The sequence below is a fragment of the Geotrypetes seraphini genome, chromosome 2 (assembly GCF_902459505.1).
Source record: "Geotrypetes seraphini chromosome 2, aGeoSer1.1, whole genome shotgun sequence".
Classification (NCBI taxonomy): Eukaryota; Metazoa; Chordata; class Amphibia; order Gymnophiona; family Dermophiidae; genus Geotrypetes; species Geotrypetes seraphini.
Window position 1 is genome coordinate 333,021,506 of NC_047085.1, and position 24,419 is coordinate 333,045,924.

The window sequence follows — 24,419 nt, forward strand, 5'->3', positions numbered from 1 at the left end:
CCCAAACTAGGGCATGATCAAAAATCATAGTAGGCTCTATAGTGGTGTCCACTAGATTATTAAAGTGAGCTGAAGATACCAAAACATAATCAATGTGGGAATGAGTGTTGTGTGCCTGTGAAAGGTAAATAAAATCGAGTTCTTGTGGATGGAGCATACACCATGCGTCAACTACCTCAAGGGTGTCGCAAAGCGGAGGAATACCACTACTGAATTCAACTCGAGTTTGTGGAGAGCAATGAGTCTTATCCACCAGAGGATCAGCCACTGTATTGAAGTCACCCCCAAGTATACGTGGGATATCCAGAAGAGAAAGAACCTGAGTAATAAGGGTACAATAGAAGCAACTGGAATAATTATTGTTCATAGGCGCATAGACCATGCTAAGCACCAAAGGTGTGCCATCAATTTCCACATGTGCAACAATGTACCTGCCCTCCAGATCTAATATGACTTGTTTACAAACAACATGCAGATTTTTATGAAATAAGATGACAACTCCTGCTTTCTTGCCTAGAGCCGGAGTTTCTAAGATCTCTCCCATCCAACATGTTTTTAACTTTTGATGCTCATGTGAATATAAATGTGTCTCCTGCAACGTAGCAACCAACACTTTCTGTTTATTTAATGCTTGCAAAAAATTTTTTCCGTTTAATGGGAGAACTAATGCCTCCCACATTCCAAGTAATATAGGTATAGTTAGCCATCAATAAAGGAAAGCATAACATAGAGTAAATACAAATCGACATAAAGATGACACCGTCCCAGCCTACGGCATCCCACACATGTAGTAAAAATCTGGTCTAGTAAGGAAATAAAAAAATAATTGAAGCACCCAGGAAGTCGTAACTACATAATGGAACTCAAGGCATTGATATATGTTACATCTAATCAAATAAAAAAACATATAGCCAATATCCATCCACCCAGCCCAATCCCCTCATCCCCAACACTATGATCCCCCATTTCCCAAATACCCCCCCATACCCACATATCCACCAAGAACTAGTTGCGCTTACATCACATCCCCTCCCACACACTTAGTCATAACATCCATACCACAACAGTAAGATAAACTGTAATGTAGAAATCTCTTAGAAACTGGAAGGCTTACTGTCCCCCAAACATCACAAGTGCTTAACACGCATAATGATAATATAACACTAATCAGAAATCAATGGAGCAGTTTATGTCTTTGCCACCACAGCAAGGCTCAGCCAAAGGCTACACTGGACATCACAGCATTATCCACATTTCAAGAGGCCCCTGAAGAAGCTTGAATGTAATCCAAAAAAGTTTGTGCCTCAGCCAACTGATCAAAGAAATGAGTATTTCCCCCCATGCACAACTTGGAGCCTAGCTGGGTAAAGAAGTGCAAATTTTATCTGCTTCTGAATCAACACTGAGGAAATGTGTGTAAAAGGTTTCTGTTGGTGTTGAACCCAGGAGGAATAATCCTGGAAACAAAGCACTTTTTCATTCAAGTAGGTAAGCTTGCGAAGGGATTGCAGAATCCTCTGCTTATGTTTGAAGTCGAGGATACGGAATATGACCACTCTGGATGTATCATCATGTTAGAGACCAAGATGACGGGCCCATTCAATGCAAAAATTGGTAAGTGATCTTTAAGGCCCAAGGTAGCGAGCAGCCAAGACTCCAAGACTCCAGGACTCCAGCCCACTAAATCCTTATCTTGAATTGATTCAGGCAGCCCAACCAGGTGCAAATTATTGCGCCTGGAGTGATTCTCCTGGAGGCACTTAGCTGTCGCATCCTAAGCATGATCTAATGGTGCCACATGGTCCTCCAAATCCGAAGTACGCTGCAAACTCACGTCCAGTTCGAGAGTAAAACTGTCAAGTCTTTCATGAGCCTCTTCCACTCTGTCATATATTTTGTGTAATTTCTTGTCCAGCACTAGTTCAACAGCTGCAGTGACCTCAGCCATTAGTTCAGCAGTCCAGGCTGAACTGACTGTCAGGCTCACAGCGGCCAGTAGGCCCGCCATCTTAGCATCTGACTGGTGAGGTTTATCTTTATCTTTCTCCTTTCGCTGTGGGAGAAGCCATGAGAATCAATGGAGCACTGCTTCACAAGATAAAAAATCTTGGGATCCAAGACAAAAACCCTGGTTGGGCGGTTTAATAGCCGATTAATTAGGAGGGTTGCATGAAGCTCTTCTTAACTGCTGTTGCTCCATGGCATGGCAACACGAGTAGCAATATTTATTTGGAGGTCCAACTTGGCCTGCGTTCCGGCTTAATGCCTGCGTCAGAGGTCTACACAAACACACAAAAAAAGAAACAAAATAAAGTATAATGAATATTTAAATATATATATATAACATCAAAAGTTGAACACAGATACCGTAATGTGATGGTTCTGTATATGAAATCAATGTACAGACATCCAAAATTAATATGAATTAAAAAAAAAAAATTGTTCAAAAGAATACATCATCACATAAAAATATATACAAAATGGTGATTAATCAAAGCCATCAAATAACTAAGAGCTCCTTTTACTAAGCTACGATAGTGGTTTTAGTGTGCGCAGAATTGCCGTGTGCACTAAACCCGTGCTATACGGCTAGAACTAATGCCAGCTCAATGCTGGCATTGGCGTCTAAGCGCATGCTTAAACCGCTATCGCAGCTTACTAAAAGGATCCCTAACCTTTGTAATGTAAAAATATCATTATTTGTTCTATGTAGTGTTGTACTAAACCTGTAAGTATTTTTCTTAATATATATACATCAAGAAAAGAGAAGCATTGATGGTCAAAATACATATAGAATCTTAAATTAGGATCTTTTTTACATGAGTTAATTTCTTAAAGATAGTATTATGTGTGAGTTATGTTTTTATGCAAATATAGGGGTCCTTTTACTAAACTGCAGTAAGCACTAGTGTCCCATGGTAACATGGCCAATTTGTATATGCACACCATAAGATAAAAAATATTTTTAATTTTCTGGGATGGGACATGTTAGGGGGTGGAGACTGAGTATGACAGCACTAATCAGCATATAAGGCATTGCTGCACAGTAATTAATTAGTGTGGGGGTCCTTACCACCTACAAAACAGGTGCCAGTAGGGCTCATTTGGTAATTTTTTTAAATAGCTGTACTAATGGCGAAATTGGTGTGTGAAAAACAAGAGAAATCACCAACAAATTCCACAGAACAACAAGGAGAATCCAACAAGAGTGCTGTGGAACCAATGGTTCCACAGCACTCTTGTTGTTGAAATTAGTGTGTGGTTATTAATTAGGAAAATAGGCCTATTTCTGGCCAGGACAAAAGTGGCCTTGGCATGTGGCAAACACCCACAGTAAGAGTGCGCTAGGGCCATTTTTGCTATAGCATTAGTATAAGGGCTTCATAATTTTGTGAACATCAATAGTGATTTTGGCCACAATTGTTTTAGATTCATTTTTTAGGTTTTTAATACTGCTCCCATAGGTTATACTGTTTTTATAGTTTATTATATGTTTTTATGAGAGATCTTATATATCAAACATAGGATTGGAATGTAACTTAGGGGTCCTTTTATCAAGCTGCGGTAGGGGTTTAACGCGCATAATACCGCGCGTTAAACCACCTGCCACGCTAGCCACTAATGCCTGCATTGAGCAGGCGTTAGTTTTTTAGCCGGCCGCGGGGGATAGCAAGTGATGAAATGTACAATGCGCTAACCCCGCTAGCGCGGCTTGATAAAAGGACCCCCTTAATTTATTTAGTGGTGTTTGATTTAACAAATTTTGTATATATTTTATATGCAATGATAGATTCTTCTGAATGTTTTTAATGTTTTGTTTATTCATAATAATAATTTTGGATGTCCATACATTGATTTCATTTATATAAGCCATCACATTATGGAATATGTTCAACTTTCTGATTTTTGTTCATATTTATGTTTTTATTTTATATGCGTTTATGTGTTCATAAAAGCTTATTTTTAATTTTTGTATGTATAGGCATCTGATGCAGGCATTTAGACGAAATATGAACTGTGTTGGTTCCTTCAAATAAATCTTGCTTCCTCCAGTTTGAGAGTCTGCTGTTTTCTTCATCCCACTGCACTGTCTTCTTCTGTTGATTCATTTCTATTGTTGTTTCCCTCTTATTTGCCTTCTGTAAGATACCACATGGCATTTTCTATCTGTCAAAAATATTACTGAGAAATAGTTTGTAATAATGAAAATTTCTAAGAATATAGCAAATATAGCAATGTATCTTCTAGTCTACATCTTGCAATGTTATATAGTTCTTTTCCCAATTTACATTTTCTCTCTAGAAACAGATTAATTACATTTCTAAATATATTTAAACTTAAAACAACAGAAGCCAGCCTGAAGTGCAATAAGAATATAAAAGAAATATTTGCCTTAAACAATTTACTAAGAACATTATCAGATCAAGTAGTACTAATGTAAGCAAATTTCTGGTACATACAGCAAACGTCAAATAAGGCATATCCAGATGCTTTTCGTCAAAATCTACATTTGGTTGATTTGGATGGAATAAGCTCACCCAATGAACATATCCCTGCTTAGTACACTTTAGTGCAAACCTAAATCTATGTCGGGCAGTGGTGTAAAACAGAAAGCAAACTTTTCAAAACAATAAAGTGCCACAAACATGTCTATGCTGATGACAGTGATGAGTCAGGGATTATATTTGTGCTACTAAAGCCCGCTTGTGAACCTCATCATGCAAAAGAGTCTCTCCTCCAGAAAAAGGCTCCACGTTTCATGGTCTCTTTGGGTTTCTTCCCTTTTGCTCATTTCTGATTTCACTAGTCTTTCTGGGGCTTCCAGGCTGAACTTTGGTGTTTTTTGCACTGAGTTTTGGCATGCCACTATGGCCGGTGTGTCTGTTGTTTTGATGTTTTTCATGAGCTGTTTGTTTCACCTGTTTTTCCTGCAGTCTCTGCTCCCACCTCTGTAGAAGCAATAATAATACAGAATGGTTATGTAGATGTTGCCATATTCTAACTCACTATTACAAATCTAATAATCATTCTCTCATGCTCCAGTAGCCTATAAGAGTTGCAAGTTATGCTGTACTGTGTATCTTCCACCTACTAAAGGTACACGTTTTCTACAGCATAATCATATCAGTTTCAATTAGGGGTGTGGAATATTAACATTTAAGGGGATAATTATTGAGGTATGGTAAAAGTTAGGCTTTTACTGCACTGTAGTGTACTCCAGAGTGTCTAACCTGCAGTAACTCAATACCACAGGACAGTCACTGCTGAGGTATATAATTAATGCTGCTTATGATCAACTTTTTTATATGCTTTTTATTCAGTTCACAATTCAATTTCACAAGGTAATGGTGTGGTATGGTAGGAAATATTTACATTTTACATCAACTTTATTCAGGACATGACGTACTAAATTTCATAAGAATTGGCTGAGTTCTGTGCAAAATACGGCAAAAAACATTTTGGTGTGGTTTTTTGGTTCACAGTGTGTGTATGTATACATATATATACACAAGTATACTGTATATATACAGAGAGAGAGATAAATAGATATACTGTAGATGCAGTGGATCACATAGAATGTGATATACAATAAAAGCAGGAGGAACCAAACTAGTGCTTAAGGTGTACCCTTAAAGAAGTGACCAGCCAGTGGTCAGTGTGGAAAATTTCAGGAAGATAGCTGTGAAGAAGGGGGAGCGATGTTGTAGATCATGTCTGGCTTCTCTCCAGGAAGTAAGGAAGCCAAAAATTGTATCTCTCAGTTCCTGGAACAAAATCTAGCAGGCAGTAAGTTGACCTAGTCAGTCAGACAAGGAATAAGGAGGGAAGGACTCATTGTGGTTCTCATGTCTAAGGAGAGTCAAAATCTGGTGTAGAGCAAGACTGGTTCTGATCTGATTTGATTCAACAAAAGACTGATTATGACTGCATTATAATTACTTTTACTCTTGATGACTTTGTGTCATCTGAAATCTGGACATTATACCATCTGGATATTTGTGATTATTAAAACATTCCTATTTAGGACTGAAATTTCTGGGTTGGTTTTTCATGGTTGTAGGGAGGAATGGTTTTAGCGGGTTTGTATGTTTGGCAACTGTGATTGTGGTTATATTTGTGTTGTGTTATACAATAAAGGTTACTGATTTTGTATGATATTTAAAGCTATAATACACAGATTTTTTTAATGTGAGTATGATTTTGTTTTGACGTGTGTAAGGCTGAAGTGTTCCTCATGTGAGATCAGCCAGAGGATTGCCAAAAGAGATTAGAAAATATGCCACTACCGTGTTTCCCCGATGGTAAGACACTGTCTTATTTTTTTTGGAAGGCCAAAATATGCTCTAGGGCTTATTTTCGGGGGGATGCCTTATTTACCCTTTCATGTCCCCTCTGTATCTCTATCCTTATTCAGTAGGTCCTGCTTACCCTTTCTCTTCTTTGTGTCACTATCTCCATTTTCAGCTTTCCCCCCCTTTTCCTTTGTTACTGCACCCTGTAGCTAGAATCTTTCCACCCTCCCTCCACTCCGGCCCAGCCCAGTATGAAATATTTCCTTTTGTTTCCCTCCCCTCTCTCTTTCTCTCTCTCTTCTGCTCCCTCACCCACGAGTCCTGCATCTGGCCCTCTCCCTTCTACCTGCACCTGGCAACACCCCCCTGCTCCGCGGCTCTCTTCAGCAACTTGTCAGCAGCGGTGATCAAGACAAGCTACCGACATCGAGGCCTTCCCTCTACGAGTCCCGCCTTTGTGGAAAAAGGAAGTTGAAACAAGCGGGACTCGCAGAGGGTAGGCCCCCGACGTCAGAAGCTTGTGTCGATCGCTGCTGCTGAGTTGCCGAAGAGAGCCGCGGAGCAGGGGATGTGGCCGGAAGCAGGTAGAAGGGAGAGGGAGATAGGAAGGCTGTAGATCTCCGGAGCATGACACCGACCCCGGCCAGGATGATTTCTTTTTCAGGCGTGCATCTTACAAGTCCGGCGTCGCGGCGGGAAATAGCCATGCTGAGCAGTGAGCTCAGCACTACACAGATGAAAGCCTTGCTTGCTGATTGGTCCGGCGGCACGGCGGGGCGGGGCCGCCGGACCAATCAGCAAGCAAGGCTTTCATCTGTGTATGTGCTGAGCTCACTGCTCAGTATGGCTATTTCCCGCCGCGACGCCGGACTTGTAAGTTGCATGCCTGCGTGACACACTACCGGAGCCACGGCAAAGGTGGAAAAGAGCCGCATGCGGCTCTGGAGCCGCGGGTTGCCGACCCCCGCGGTAGACGGAGGGACCACACGGAGTCACCCACCATACCACCCGATTCGGGTAAGCGCAGGTATCGGTGGGTGGCTTATTTGCGGGGGGGGTGCCTTATTTTACAATTTTTTCTAAAAAGGGGGGGCTGTCTTATTTGATGGCCCTGCCTTATCATCGGGGAAACACGGTAGATAGAACACAGTATCACACAGTGAAATAACTAGCAAGAATTATAAATCACAATTTTCCCCTTGAACATGTAAGTATTACTGTTATTCATCAAACTCACCTTAAATCTTTTGTTTAACTGGTCTTTCCATTTTTCTACCAAACAACCATCAAGAAGCATTAACCTGAAAATAAAATAACATTCTGAAATTGACCAAGCTATTACTAAAAATATAAGAAATAAGCAAATCATGTAAAAACCCTGTTTCAAAAGGTACAGCTTTTTGATGCCATTATATTTGATGCCTTACCATAAAATTGATTGCGACAATGATCAGAAGAGTACATTTTTTTTTCAAATTTTGACAAAAAAAGTTTCAGCTGTTCATCGTTTTGAATATATCAAGCACTAGCTGGCAAAACTTTACCCTCTGTTCAACCCTTAACTGATATTCATTAAAGGATAGGCTCAGAGAATAAGGAAATTCCACAAATTAACATATCATATTTCTCCAGGGGTAGAGCAGACTGCAGTCAATTCACCACTTTTTTCATTCTTCTTATGTCCATCTAACAGTCTTAGAGGCTTATTTTCAAAGCACTTAGACACACAAAATACCATCGGTCTCCCATGTTATCAGCTCTACCGGCTTCAACTTGTTCATAATAGTGCAATTCAACTCTTCAACCACCCCTCAAATTTTGACATCACATCAAGTCTGAGCACATTCTTCCAATATTTTACAGAACTCCTTTCCAAGTACAGTGATACCTTGGAATCCGAACTTAATCCGTTCCAGAACCCCGTTCGAGTTCCAAGACAATTTTTCCCATTGAAAATAATAGAAACTGGATTAATCCGTTCCTGGGTCCCACAAACTCAAATTTTAACAGGAAATACACTGGATTTTAAGGTAAAATATTAACAAATATTCCAAAGCAGCATTCAGATTCTGGGACACAAACACATACATACAATGTGCAGGGCGTTCGGATTCCAAGACAAAATTTACTACAAAAAAAGGTTTGGATTCCAAGTCGTTCAAGTTATGGGGCGTTCGGATTCCAAGGTACCACTGTATAACATTATTTCCTTCCAAATCCAATCTTCAGGCCTTCCTTCTTTCCTGGCTAGTCTCCTGATTCACTACTGTCCTCAGGGCACGCCGTACTTCTCAACAAAGTCTATTGATGGTCCCTTTCTTTAGTCAAGTATTCCTAGATATTTATAGAATTTTCGTGGGGGGGGGGGTCATAGCTTCAACCCTGTTAAATTCTCTCCCCCCTCTACCTTAGGACTGAACAATCTCTATTAAAAGTATATTTCATCCTGGCTTTAAATTCTTCTCTGGCCTGAGTTTTTTAACCTCTCCAGCTCAAGGCTCTCTTCTCCAGAACTGCCTCCCTACTTACCCTCCTTTTGTTATTTTCCTTCCCTTTATTATCCTTGATACGTATTGTAGTTTTCCCTACACATTTTTTTCATTTTGTTTCTGTAGGTCTTGTACTGTCAATTGTCTTGTCTTGAATTTATTCCCTCCCCTAGCTTTTACATTGTAAACCACTTAGATTTAACTTTTGTTTATACAGTATTTCGATACTTCAAATAAACTGAAATGAAAATGAGCCCAATATTATTTCAGATGTAAAGATTTCAGCAATTTTGAGTTGGCTTTAGCCAGATACTTCCACAAAACTGAAAATCAAAGCTGTATAGAAACCCCTTCCTGCCTCATGTATAATTTAGAACTAGATTTACTTACACGTTTTAGGTGTTTTTACCAAGCTATAGTAAGCACTAGTATGCATTTAAAGTAGGAAGTGCTGAGGTGTCGACACCATGGCAATTTTTCACTCTGTGCACACACATCATTCTCTAAAAAAAATTCTTAATTTATTTCATGGAGGGGGCATATCTGGGGATGGAAAATGGGCGTTTCTATGCTAATCCATTGGCAAATTGACAGTGTTGATGTGTTAAGTTTCCAAGTTTCCAAGTTTATTAAGTATTTGATTAGCATGGCTCATATGCTAATGATAACACTAGTACATGGCCATTAATGCTGAAAATAGGTTTTCACTGTTTTATTTTACTATTTGCAGACACCTGCTGCTGGTATTTTATGTTACATAGTTTCAAGTTTATTAGGTTTTTGATAAACCGCCTATTTGGGCGGCATACAACAAAGTAAACTATATAAATGAAGGTTGTATGTTAAAAATAGACATAATTACAAGAGAGGTAAAACCAAATATGGGAGACATAAAAGGATTGAGGGGAAGAAATACATTTTTTTAAATTAAAAAAAGGGTAAGAGGGAAAATACAAAAGGAAGAGAGAAATAAAAAAATATTTTCTCTATTTAAAGGGGAAGGGGAGTATTACCGTATTTTCACGCAGATAACGCACACCCGTGTATAACGCGCACACGGGTATAGCGCGCAGAAACCACGATATTATGTATAAAAACTTTTGTATACCGCGCTCACGGGTATAACGCGCATGCTGCCCGACTGTCCTTTCGCCCGCCCCGACTCTCCTCTGGCCACCCCGACTCTCCTTTCGCCCTCCCCGACTCTCCATGCGTTGTCCCGACTCTCCGTTTACCCGCCCTGCCCTGCCCCCCCCCCCCGGCAGGACCCCTCGCACCCCCACCCCGAAGGACCGCCGACTCCCCGACAATATCGGGCCAGAAGGGAGCCCAAACCCTCCTGGCCACGGCGACCCCCTACCCCCACCCCGCACTACATTACGGGCAGGAGGGATCCCAGGCCCTCCTGCCCTCGACGCAAACCCCCCCTCCCTCCAACGACCGCCCCCCCCCCAAGAACCTCCGACCGCCCCCTCATAAATGCTTTTATTAGAAGCTTATGGCTTGCCCACTACCGTAAATATCCTCCCTTCTGGAAGACACAGCAGAGAGTCTAATAAGAGCCCACGAGATACAAAAGTTTTTCTACATAGTTCCCACCCCGCCCGACGCCCGATTCACCCCCCCCCAGCAGGACCGCTCGCACCCCCACCCCGAACGACCGCTCGCACGCGCTCCCACCCGCACCCGCGATCGGAGCAAGAGGGAGCCCAAGCCCTCTTGCCCGGCCGACTCCCCGACAATATCAGGCCAGGAGGGAGCCCAAACCCTCCTGGCCACGGCGACCCCCTACCCCCACCCCGCACTACATTACGGGCAGGAGGGATCCCAGGCCCTCCTGCCCTCGACGCAACCCCCCCTCCCTCCAACGACCGCCCCCCCCAAGACCCTCCGACCGCCCCCCCCCCAGCCGACCCGCGACCCCCCTGGCCGACCCCCACGACACCCCCACCCCCCTTCCCCGTACCTTTGGTAGTTGGCCGGACAGACGGGAGCCAAACCCGCCTGTCCGGCAGGCAGCCAACGACGGAATGAGGCCGGATTGGCCCATCCGTCCCAAAGCTCCGCCTACTGGTGGGGCCTAAGGCGCGTGGGCCAATCAGAATAGGCCCTGGAGCCTTAGGTCCCACCTGGGGGCGCGGCCTGAGGCACATGGGCCCAACCCGACCATGTGCCTCAGGCCACGCCCCCAGGTGGGACCTAAGGCTCCAGGGCCTATTCTGATTGGCCCACGCGCCTTAGGCCCCACCAGTAGGCGGAGCTTTGGGACGGATGGGCCAATCCGGCCTCATTCCGTCGTTGGCTGCCTGCCGGACAGGCGGGTTTGGCTCCCGTCTGTCCGGCCAACTACCAAAGGTACGGGGAAGGGGGGTGGGGGTGTCGTGGGGGTCGGCCAGGGGGGTCGCGGGTCGGCTGGGGGGGCGGTCGGAGGTTCTTGGGGGGGGGCGGTCGTTGGAGGGAGGGGGGTTTGCGTCGAGGGCAGGAGGGCCTGGGATCCCTCCTGCCCGTTATGTAGTGCGGGGTGGGGGTAGGGGGTCGCCGTGGCCAGAAGGGTTTGGGCTCCCTCCTGGCCCGATATTGTCGGGGAGTCGGCCGGGCAAGAGGGCTTGGGCTCCCTCTTGCTCCGATCGCGGGTGCGGGTGGGAGCGCGTGCGAGCGGTCGTTCAGGGTGGGGGTGCGAGCGGTCCTGCTGGGGGGGGGGTGAATCGGGCGTCGGGCGGGGGGGGAACTATGTAGAAAAACTTTTGTATACCGCGCTCACGCGTATAACGCGCGAGGGGTATGTGCGGTAGGTAAAAACGCGTATAACGCGCGCGTTATATGCGTGAAAATACGATAGCTGCCTTCATTTTTTTTCTTTCTCTTTGACTCAGCTTTTCCAAGTTTGCTACTCTAGCCTCAACAGATTGAACTCATATTCTGAAACCTTGAATGCACACATACCTCCTCTCACCAAATGGGAGGATAATCCCAAAGCAGCATATTGATGTGAATCTTCAAAGCAGCATACTGATGTGAAACTATCGTTAACTCATTGATGCCAATATTCTATCTTTTGTAGCTCTCTGACAATGGTCAGCCCATCTCTTTTGTAAACCGCATAGAACCGAAAGGCTTTTGCGGTATATAAATAAGAATTTATGTTATGTTATTTAATGATCTTACATATTATATATATCTTTAAATAAAAACATTTTAAGATCTGATCTAAACTTAAATATGAATTTTTCAGGGCAAATTCTGTAAAGGATGTCTAAAAGTTAGGCATTATTTAGACGTCCAGCAGTGCAACGCTCAGCACGATTCTCTGAAGCATAGACGCACAATAGAGAATCACACTCAGCAAATTTAAGCGCGTCTATATAGTTAGGTGTGCTTTATAGAATCACCTTTTAGGCGTCACATAAACATCTTCACAACGTCTATAACTTTATCGTGTTTTAGCGTTATGACATCATTAGAATGGCAATTTTATGCTGTTTTTTTTAACATTAAAATTGTATGCAGTAAAATGGCATGCAGACGGCAGCCCAATTTTATATTTGGCTACTTTTATCATATTTCCCTTCTATCCTGGTAGGCTCAAGGGGATTAAGTGACTTGATCAGGGTCACAAGGAGCAGTGAAGACTTTGAACTCAAAACATCAGGGTACTGAGGCTGTAGCTCTAACCACTGCACCACACACATTGATAGTAAACCACATGTCATTTCAAAAGCCAAGCTTATATCCTCTTGATTCATAAGCAGTCATTTCTCTAGGATAAATATCAAACATGTACCTTCAACACTTGTCCAGTTCCTCTTTTGGACTCTGTATTCCGCAATCAAAGCACATGAAAAAAAATATATATTGCATATTAAATCTTCTATTTTTTGGTATGAAGAGGACTCCTTTGCAAAACCAGGTCTACTTTTGAGTGTTAGTTGGGTGCGAGTTAGATGGACGTGACATAGGTGAACAGGGCTTCTATTTGTTTTTTGGGGGGGTAAATAGGACTCGTCTTTGATAATAATAGAAAAAGATGTTTCATAATGCATTACTCAAGCAAAGCACATGATAAAATCTCATTCCCAAAGTTTAAGAAAATAAGAAGAGAAACCCTACTCATAATCCTGTGGTTTAGAGCAAGTGCACATGTCTGATGTACAATCTTGACATCATTGTGACATCATCAATATGCACCTAGATGGCAGATTGTCACAAAAAAAAAATAAAAAATAGGAATATGTGCTGGGGTACCTGACCATACTAGGGATTTGAACCCATGACCTGTCGAAGATGGAATCAGTGCTGCAGGTCTTTGTTTGCTTAAACAAAGGGTTGGAACACCTACACCTTTTTTAAAATTGATTTTGTCCAGTTTTTCTGTTGTAATTGGCTCTTGTTCTTCACTAGTAACGTCTCTGATGATGACATATGGGTTTAAAAATGTAGTTCTGAGTTACAGTACCTACCATGTCAGAAAAGGACATGGAATGGATTAGTGAGAATAGGCCATTATTGGAACTAGACGTGCCCAGAATTATTGTTGAGATGGTAAGTTGGAAAGTATTAGGTAAAGAAGAATATGAGTTTTCTAAGTCCCTGAAAAATGAGATCTCACCTGTGTTGGCAGCTGTATTTAACAAAAGGTGTTACCAAGAATTCTGGATAGGATGAATATTACATTAATTTTGAAAGAGAGAATGCTCATTGACAGTTATACTAGCTATAGAGCTGTCTAACCACCCCCACCCGTAAATAGTGGCATAGATATTCTTGCCAAAATATTGACCAAGAAAGTTGAATAGTCGAGGACAGGAAATGAATAATATTGTTTTAAACCATGGATTATAATACTATCAATATCTACTACCACTATTAATTATTTCTAGAGTGCTATCATACATATGCAGCACTGTACATAGTCACAGGGCCGCCATCAGAAATTTCTGGGCCCCTTACTGAGCAATCCTATTGGGACCCCCACACACCCCTTCCCCCCGACCCCCCCTTCTTCCATGGGCCAAATACACACATACTTTTCTCTGTCGCAGCACTCTTTGACCAAAAGATTTGTAAGCCTGCAACCACGTCAAGGTAGACTCTTTCAGCAGGGCCCTAACCTAAACTAAACTAATCTATACCTATCTATTCTAAACTAACATATGTCTAATACTGAACTAATAACAAACTAACAAACATCTGCATAATAAATAACTAATAAATAATAGTGCTAGTAGCTATAATTCACTTTTGAATGTAAAATCTCAGTTAAGGATTTCTTTTGACCTTTGTAGGCCAGAAGTAAATCACAATTGCACAATATTTTTTGTAAAAAGTATTAAATGTGTTTTTATAAATACTGTAAGCTTAATAAATATATCAGAAAAACTACACATCTGAGCGCATATCTAAACATACACATCTGAGCGCATATCTGAACATACACATCTGACTGTATATGTGGAGTGCATATCTAAACATACACATCTGAGCGCATATCTGAACATACACATCTGTATGATCCCATCCTCCTCAGCTTGCCTATAGCTGCATCATGCTTGTTAAAAATGTACGATATGTTGATATGTGCACCTTCCTTCCTTCCCATCCATCCTCCTTACACATCCACAGCTGCACGTTAATGATGATGTATATGTTATGATGATAAATAAGTGCATATGAGCACATCATTAACATGCAGCTATGGATGAATATATAATGATATTATGAGTGTGCACCTCTTCCTTCCCATCCTCCTCAGCATGTCACATGCAGCATTTTACATTACACAGACTTTGTGTAATGTAACATGCTGTATGTGATATGCTAAGGAGGATGGGAAGGAAGAGGTGCACACTCATAACATCATTATATATTCATGAATCAATCTGATAATCATCACCACCAGGCTGTGTGTGTTATGGGATGGAGGAAGAAAGGTGCATGGGATGGAGGAAGAAAGATGCATGTTTAAATTACGCGGGGACAGAAATCCCACCCGTCCCCACCTGTCCCCGCCAAAGTCCCACCCGTCCCCACCCATCCCCGTGAGGACTCCCACCCATACCCGTGAGGACTCCCACCCGTCCCCGCGAGGAATCCCTCCGTCCCCACCCGTCCCCGCGAGGAATCCCCTCCGTCCCCGCCCGTCCCTATAAACTACAGATATAGTTATTTCATTTAATTATGCTACTGAATTAAAGGTTCTGGTAGAAACCCATTTAAAAATAAGCAAAAAGACTTTATTAATTTGGAAATATTAATTGGGAAGAATACATACTTTGTAAACGGGTTTCTACCAGAGCCTCTAATGTTTATAAATTTTTATCAACACAACTAATATACTACTTTATTCTGAAGCAAAAAAAAAAAAAATTTTTTCCTACCTTTGTTGCCTGGTTTCTGCTTTCCTCATGTTCTCATTTAATTCCTTCCATCCATTGTCTCTCTTCTTTCTGCGTCTTCCATTTGCTCTGTTACTGTGCCTCTCCCTTTCTCCCCCCTCCCAAATTGGTCTGGCACCCATCTTCTTCCCTCCGCTCCCCCCATAGTCTGGCATCTCTGTCTTCTTCCCTGCCAGTGTCTTCTCCCCACTCTCTCTTCCCCATTTCCTTTCAGCATCCTTCTCCCCCCCATCTTCCCCATGTCCTGTCAGCATCCTTCTCCCCCCTCTGTCTTCCCCATTTGCTTTGTGTCCTTCTCCCCCCTGTCTTCCCCATGTCCTTTCAGCATCCTTCTCCCCCTCTGTCTTCCCCATGTCCTTTCAGCGTCCTTCTCCCCCCTCTGTCTTCCCCATGTCCTTTCAGCGTCCTTCTCCACCCCTTTGTCTTCCCCATATCCTTTCAGGGTCCTTCTCCCCCCCCCCCTCCTCTGTCTTCCCCATGTGCTTTCAGCGTCCTTCTCCCCCCTGTCTTCCCCATGTCCTTTCAGCGTCCTTCTCCCCCTCTGTCTTCCCCATGTGCTTTCAGCGTCCTTCTCCACCCCTTTGTCTTCCCCATATCCTTTCAGGGTCCTTCTCCCCCCTCTGTCTTCCCCATGTGCTTTCAGCATCCTTCTCCACCCCTTTGTCTTCCTCATATCCTTTCAGGGTCCTTCTCCCCCCCCCCTCTGTCTTCCCCATGTGCTTTCAGCGTCCTTCTCCACCCCTTTGTCTTCCCCATATCCTTTCAGGATCCTTCTCCCCCCTCTTTCTTCCCCATGTGCTTTCAGCATCCTTCTCCACCCCTTTGTCTTCCCCATATCCTTTCAGGGTCCTTATCCCCCCCCCCCTCTGTCTTCCCCATGTGCTTTCAGCGTCCTTCTCCACCCCTTTGTCTTCCCCATGTCCTTTCAGGGTCCTTCTCCCCACTCTGTCTTCCCCATGTACTTTCAGCATCCTTCTCCCCCCTCCCGTCTTCCCCATGTCCTTTCAGCGTCCTTCTCCACCCCTTTGTCTTCCCCAGTGCTTTCAGCGGCCTTCTCCCCCCTCAGTTTTACCCATTTCCCTTAAGTGTCTTTTCTTCTCCACTCCACCTTTCCTCCCTTTCTCCCTCCCTGCCCCTTACCTTTGTGGCGCTTCCCCACCCGACCGACAACAGAACAGGCCCAGTCGGACAAACCTCCCTGCCCTGTAGCCGCAAATCTAAATTACCTTCTTACAGCAGCTGGAGTATTGAAGCTGCTGTAAGAAGGTAATTTAGATTTGCTGCTACAGGGCAGGGAGGTTTGTCGGCCGGGCCTGTTGTCGGTCGGTTGGGGGAAGCGCTACAAGGCTAAGGGGACCTGACTGGCTGTGCACACACCACCCATGGCTGCATCCGGGACGGACCTCCCCCCCCCTTCGGTACATGACTGCCTTTTCCCTACCAGCCCTGCCGCAAGCAGCCGACCAGAAGTCTTCCCGATGTCAGCGCTGATGTCGGAGGAAGGGAGGGCTTAATCTCCGACGCCAGTGCTGACATCGGGAAGATTTCCGTTCGGCTGTGTGCTGCGGCAGGGCAGGTAAGGAGAAGGAGAGGAGACTATGCTTGCGACCCTGGGGGAGCCCGGGCCCCCTGTCAGCTCCGGGCCCCTGAATGCAGGACTGGTAGTACTGCCCTGATGGTGGCCCTGCATAGTCACAAAGGAGAAAATCCCTGTTTGAATGAGCTCACAATCTAATCAATCAAGATAGACAAACAGGATGCCAGGGTAGGGCTTACTGTTAACGGGGGGATGGCTAAACTGCTGGCTAGGGTGATGATCAGAGGGAGAGGTTTATTCATTGAATGCTGTTAGTTACCTCCTGAATATTTTGATTTCCAGTTCTTTCAGGACCAACCCCTAGTATCATCACAAATATTCAATGATAACTACCTGCGGATTCCCCTATTTTTATGCTCCTCCAAATTCACTACAGCCATAGCAGGTACATCCTCATTCTGGGGCCATAAACTGCAGCTCACTGCAGAACCCAAATAATGTGAGCACTAAATCTGGTCACAAGGTTTCACTACTGAAATGATTGAGACCCCCCACATTCCAGGAGCTGTGAACAGTGCCTCATCAGCATGCTCAACCACATTTTGTTTAAGGACTAAACTTGACGCACCATATGGAAATTTATTGAGTCACCAGCAGGGCAGTATAATGGCAGAGGGCTTAATTGCTAATGTATAAAAACACATATATGTAATTCAAAGTTGTTTCTTTTTGATGGAAAATTCAATCAAAAATATTTGAACATAAAAAAGATAAAGGGCTCCAATATTGAGGAAGGGCCCTCCCAGTTGTGCTAATTCAATGGCTCCCAAGCCATATATTTTCCAGGTTAAATCAACTGCTGAGAGAAATGGAATATGAGAGGGGGAAGGAGAGAAACTACCACTGTCTGTTCTTCCCACTCTCTGTGCATTGGCCTCCAGTCAGCAGGTGGAGTTAGTCAGCAACCCTTCTTACTTGCTTTGCTGGCATTCCTATGCAATCAAGCCACATAGGAACCCATTTGTGAGAGTTTCAAAATGTATTTATATTAGAAAAGGAAGCCCAATGCACTTGTTTGTCAAGGGCCCACCAAAGAGTTAATTCTGCCCTGGCCAGTAGGCCAGCCCAGGATTAAAATGTATGGCTCGTTACAACAGATTTGCTTTTCTTTTTTAACTGGTATAATAAAATCATGCAGAGATCTAAAATATGAACAGTATGATTAATCAATAAATAAAGTAGAACTGAAATGTCTCCAGACTAGATAATGATACAAGAACAAAGTTTGTCCTCGCCTCGTCTCTTAAGATTCTGTCCCTATCCCCACCCCATCCCCGTGAGCTCTGGGTCAATCCCACCCTGTCCCCATGGGCTCTGTCTCTATCCCTGCCCAGTGAACTCTGCTCCTGTCCCCGTGAACTTTGTACTCATCTGCACAAGCCTTGAACACTTAGGATTTTATATTTAAATCTTTTTATTAAATTATAAAAAGGGACAATATTTTGTACAACTGTACAAATCACAAATAGAGCCTTCCATTTCTATCTGGTTTTGGTACAACCTTCCCAAAGATTCAGTTGTCTATGTTTTTAAATCATCTGGGAAAGTAATTGGATTGTCTTTCAGATATGGATGTAGAAAAGAACCAAGACTTTTTAGTGGATAATCAGAAAAATGCATGTCTATTAAATGCTAGAAATGCTCCTTGATGCTAGCAACAATGGATAAATGTGTTCCAGTAACATAAAAATTGCCGCTGCTGGGTCAGACCAGTGGTCCATTGTGCCCAGCAGTCTGCTCCCACAGCAGCCCCTAGGTCAAGGACCTGAGCCCTAATTGAGTCTAGCCTTACCTGCGTATGTTCTGGTCTAGCAGGAACTTGTCTAACTTTGTCTTGAATCCCTGCAGGGTGTTTTCCCCTTTGATAGCCTCCTGAAGAGTGTTCCAGTTTTCTACCACTCTCTGTTGAAAAAGAACTTCCTTACATTTGTATGGAATCTTTCCCCTTTTAACTTTAGAGGGTGCCCTCTCGTTCTCCCTACCTTGGAGAAGGTGAACAACTGTCTTTATCTACTAAGTCTGTTCCATTCATTATCCTGAATGTTTCAATCATGTCCCCTCTCAGTCTCCTCTTTTTCAAGGGAGAAGAGGCCCAGTTTCTCTAATCTCTCGCTGTATGACAACTCCTCCAACCCCTTAACCATTTTAGTTGCTCTTCTCTGGACCATTTCGAGTAGTACCGTGTCCTTTTTCAAGTACGGCAACCAGTGCTGGATGCATTATTCCAGGTGGGGTCACACCATGGCCCAGTACAGCGGCATGATAACCTTCTCCAATCTATTCGTGATCCCCTTCTTAATCATTCTAAGCATTCTGTTCACCCTTTTCGCAACCACCGCACATTGCGCGGACGGCTTCATCGACTTATCGAGCAGTACTCCCAAGTCTCTTTCTTGGGGGGTCTCTCCGAGTACTGCGCCAGACATCCTGTATTCATGTACAAGATCTTTGTTACAGACATGCATCACCTTACACTTATCCAAGTTAAACTTCAGGGGATTTGTTGTTTTTAAGCCTGTCAATCTGCCTGCATACCTCTTCTAAACTGACCGTCAACCCAGTCAGTTTCCCGTCTTCGTTTCTTAGGTAAGATCCTTGAGCAACTGGGCATGTGATAGAAGGACGTTGCAAGTAGTGGGTATCTGATCAGCAGACAAGACTCTTGTTGCCTCATCAAAGGCAAACAAGATACAAATAATGTCATTTAACAGTAGTTAATTTAAATTCAAAAGCAGCGTTTGCAGATTTTTTAAGTCACTGAATTTAGTTGTCACTTGTCTAAGATGTATTAAGTTTTTACATATTGATACTAGCATTTTATAGATTGTGACAAACTTAGTGCCAGGACAAGGTTTGGCCCAAGGACAGGGTTTTGCCCAAGCCCCGTTGTAAGAGGGCAGACCAAGTGAGTACTGGACCTCCAGGTTATACTTACTGGCCCTGGGATAGCATGGACCTGGCTGAGGTGAGCCAGAGTCCACCGGTAGGGTTAGTACCTGTCCCTTTAAGGCAAAGTGCTATTAGAAGCAAGGGAAGGAAGCCTGCCAGGGAAATTTACATTTACATTAGTGATTTATATTCCGCCATTACCTTGCAGTTCAAGGCGGATTACATTCAAACTAAACTAAACTAAACTTTAAGTTTGTATACCGCATCATCTCCACAGAAGTAGAGCTCGACATGGTTTACAGGAGTTGGTATAGAAAGGAACTACAATGAAAAGTAGAAGGACTTAGAGAGAGAAGTTTAGAGGGACTTCGTATATCGATGAGGGAGGGGTCATTGCATTTTAGAGAAAAGCCAACTAAAACAAAAATTACATTCAAAATTTGAAGGAATAGAATAAGCGATGACATAGAATTTTTAAGGTAATATATGTTGGGTAAAGAGTTACCAAAGAGAAGTGGAGGACTTTAGGAGATAAGAATAGGGTGAAATTATGGTTTTAGATAAAGTTTGGTAGATAGAAGAGTATTAGAGAGATCTAAGGGTAAATAGAGTGTTGGATATTGGGTTGGGATTGGTTGTGCTGGATAGGTTTTATGTGTTTTTTGAAGAGTATGGTTTAATATCTCTCCTGAAGGCTTTGTAGTCTGTAGTCGAAGATAACAGAGTGGTGATTTGTCTGTCCAGTTTAGCTGCTTTGGAGGCTATTAGGTTATCATAAAGTTTTTTTCGTTTGACATCTTTGGATGATGGGCGAGTGAATAGTGAGTGGGATCTTCTGTGTCTGGTAGAGGAGGATTGATTTAGTCGGTTATTCCAGTAGGTTGGGCTTTCTCCGTTGAAAGCCTTGTAAAGTAAGCAGTAGAATTTGAAGTGCACTCTCGCTTCTATTGGAAGCCAGTGCGAGTCATGGTATGCCTCTGTGATATGGTCATATTTTTTTAGGAAATAGACAAGTCTCAGGGCTGTATTCTGTATTGTCTGCAATTGCTTCATCATGGTCGCAGGACAAGGTAGGTATAGTATGTTGCAGTAGTCTATCATCCCAAGGATAAGAGATTGTACCAATAGAAGAAATTGCTTCTTTTCGAAGAATGTTCGTATTTTTCTTAGATTTCTCATGGTCATGACCGATGCCTTTATTATTTTGTTAATTTGGGGTTGCATGGTACAGCCTCTGTCAATTGTGACTCCTAGCAATTTTAGTGTAGGTTGTATTGGGTATGAGATCGAGTTTATTACAAGATTAGTTAATATTGGAGCTTTGTTATTTTCTAGTAGGATGAAATTTGTTTTGTCAGGGTTAAGTTTTAATTTGTGCTCTGTCATCCAAATTGCAACTGAATCGAGAGTTTTGTGTATTGTGCTTGTCATGACGGGTTCTGGTTGGTCGAGGGGTAGGAAAATAGTGATGTCATCTGCGTAGCTGTATGAAATGCCTGCTTTCCCGCCCTGGCTTAGGGGGCGTGGCCTTGAGCTCCTAAAAGGCCAGGTCAGATTACAGGAAGAGAGGCAGGAACACAGAAGGCAGAGTGATGAGAGGCACAGAGAAGGGGAAGCTGGAAACAGAGAAGGAAGCTATGAGCAAGACAGAAAGATGGTCTGAGCACAAACTAGAAGCCCAGCTGAAAAGCAGTATGAGTTACATTCCAGAGATTACCCCCCTCTGACTGGGTTATGCAAGAAGAGGAAGAATCTCCTCTTAGCCCAGGAACAGAGTTTTTTTCATTGCCTGAGGATATGGAGGTTGGTGAATGCTTACCGGAGTTCCAGGAACCAGCTGAGGCTATGCAGATTAGCTAGATTTTCACCTAACTTACCTGCCTGCTAATATATGGTTTCATGTTTGTAAAAGCACAATATTTCTGGAAGAGTGTATCTCAAAGGAGAAAGCGTGTGGAATTATCATAGGCTGGAGTCAGCTGCTCTTTCTCACCATTTGTACTAATTAATGTGCTGTGTGCAGCTGGGTTGTCTCTGTGAGGTTGCTACGGCTACTGAGAGCAGGAACTGCAAGCTGTACGAGTCATTCCTTGCTACATGCTTTTAAAGCATACCTGTTTCTCTGCCTTAAGAAATTTTCTGTGCCTCAAAAGGAACTGGTTAAAACTGTATGTCATTAGAACACTGTTACTGAATGTGTTCATGAACTAGGCTGGTACAGACTGCCTTATCCAAACCAGGGTTAACCCAGCACAGCAATTAACATCTGTTAAGAAGCATAGCCATGAATACGTTGGTTTTGGTGAAATATTTATTTTGAACTTTTCCACTTTTTGCTTTCATTTTGAACTGCTCTAGTGCAGTGAACTGGAGTTTGAGTTTGCCATGGTGTTTTCCCTATACAAAGACTTACCATTTTGAACTATTTGCTTGATACATGTCATGAACATTATCTGTTCTGTGTGCAGTCAACATAACACAGACTTGGAAGTTTATCTGGCTGGTGGCCTTAATAAATCTTTATTTTGTTTTGGAAGCCATTCTGACTTGGTGTCTGTGGAATGGAAACCATTTCACTCTCCGGAATCTGCACTAGTAGGCAGTGGCCTAACTTGAATGAAAGTCCTGAAGGGGACCCTCAAGCTACAGAGGGCACGCTGGGGAAAAGATTGTTACAGCCCAAACACGCTAACCAAGCCAGTTAGGCGCCTAGGGGGTGACAAGATGTTGTTCCATCTAGTTAGAACAGACAGTTTAAGGCTAGTCTCAAGCTTTTAGAGAATGATACGAGGACACAGTTTGCCCCATCCCTACGGGCTCTGTCTCTATCCTCATCCCGTCCCTGGGAGCTCTGTCCTTGTTTTCGTGTCATTATCTACTCCAGACCCAGTGGTGAATAGAGAGGCATAATATGTGCGTCTGTCTCTGGTATGCTATCCCTGGACTTTGCAGGTAGGAATTATTACACATCTCATCAAGAGAGCTTATGAGAAAATTATAAATTAAGTCTGAAACACTAATTTTGGTTTCAGTGTAACAGCTGTAATTGCCTATCACAGGATTTCTGGTATTCTAAAATGTTAAGCCTGCTGATTCCACAGTGCACAGAGCAAACAAATACTACCGAGATGAAAAATATTTTTGTTTTTATAAATCTTTTCAATATACGTAATACTACATGTGTGAGAACAAACGTCTGTGACCTTTAAAGATTACTTTACTAGTTTGGAGCTTTACACTAACTGTGATGATCTTTTTCTGGACAAAACATTTTTTTCTCTTGCATACATACTTAATTAAAGCTTTTTCATTTTCCTGTTTTGGACACTGATGCCCTATTAGGAGCACCATTATCAGCAATAAGTACCATTAAGATATTTTACTGTTAACCTCAGTAATTAGTAACTAGGGTGTTTATTTTAGAAGCCGTATTCGTGTTGTGGATGTCAGGAAACATGGACATCAATGCACCAATGTTATAAAACTCTTGAATGTTCATATGACAAGGGGGAGTGGTTTGGGCATGTTTTGGATGAGGCTAAGGAGGGCCAAAAGATGGACCCGGTACTTGGCACATTCAAGTTACAGAAAATGCTCCGGTTAAACAGTTCTCCACTGAGTGAAGTAAGGGAAGTCACAGTAGGTATTTTCATGTCCTTAGAGAGCTCACAATTAAAAAAAATATATATTTTTTCAAAAAGCTATAGTGGAACTTGAACCAGCAGTCTCTGGCTCTTTGCTCTCTCTTGCAGCATGCTGCTCTAACCATTAGGCTATTCCTCCACATGGGTGTCTGTGTAGCCTTTTTATAATATGACTGTTCCTCTGTTGCCAAATGTGTCCATGTCCTTTATATTGCCCTGTTCATGCTTTGGATGTTTCAGTTTGAAAAATAGATGTTCATGCTGGACGTAGCCAGAACTTGGATGTCCATTTCTCATGTATTTTAAAACAGGCTATATGTGATTCAGACCTGGACGTCCATATTCTCAGTTTGACATCCTTTCTAACATTCTACTCTGGGTCAATGGTAAACAGATCTTAAAGGTGACCCACTTTGACAATTCTGCCCCTTAATCATTTAATTTAAAGAGAATCAAACTGGCCTTTTTTACAGTACCTGGAGCGCCACTCATAGCACATGATGAGAACATCCTGATTGAGTTTCAGATGTGGGCACTGGCAGGATGAATTAGTGATCAGTGGGACTTGAGATCGAGGGATTTGTGTGGACGATTTCAGGATCTCTTTTACTTCTACGACTGTGGTGATTTCATTACAGCTGCTTTTGTTTATTCCCTTAACTCTAGCATGGATAACTGTAATAAGGAAAATGCGCAAAGATGAGCCAAGGACAGCACACCCAGAAACAGTTACATATCATATAGGAAAGGCATCATTAGATAAAATACTGTTCTGATGACAACACTCAGATGAACATGTCTTTCTAGGGATTGTTTATCACCAGCCACTGAAAATTAATGTACACCTGTTAGAATTATTAATAATAATACAAAAAGAATCTTCTGGCTGTTGCCTCCCAGAGACATTCTTTGTGCCTAGATCATGAAAGACACAACTATCTGTTGGCTCCACTATAGGACTGGCAGGAACTGACCCCACTACATGGGAATACCTGTTCTTCTTGCCTATGGCTCAGTGGTAAAGCAAAGAAGGAATGTTTGATTATTCTTTATTGAGAGCTTCTATACCGCTACTAATGACTAAGGAGTCAATTCAGAGCGGTCTATGTGAGCCT

The 24,419-nt window shown here is 42.9% G+C and overlaps 1 protein-coding gene across 1 annotated transcript in view; it reads right to left on the reverse strand.

Moving 5' to 3' along the window:
* Positions 1-1,019: 1,019 nt before the first annotated feature.
* Positions 1,020-24,419, reverse strand: part of SFRP4 (secreted frizzled related protein 4) — a 65,674-nt gene continuing 42,274 nt past the window's right edge. The window contains exons 4-6 of the mRNA XM_033930241.1: positions 23,781-23,979; positions 7,531-7,594; positions 1,020-4,949 (exon numbers count right to left, since the gene is read on the reverse strand). Of these exons, the coding sequence (XP_033786132.1) occupies positions 4,758-4,949; positions 7,531-7,594; positions 23,781-23,979 (455 nt within the window). The 3' untranslated portion in view covers positions 1,020-4,757. The remainder of the gene's footprint in view (positions 4,950-7,530; positions 7,595-23,780; positions 23,980-24,419) is intronic.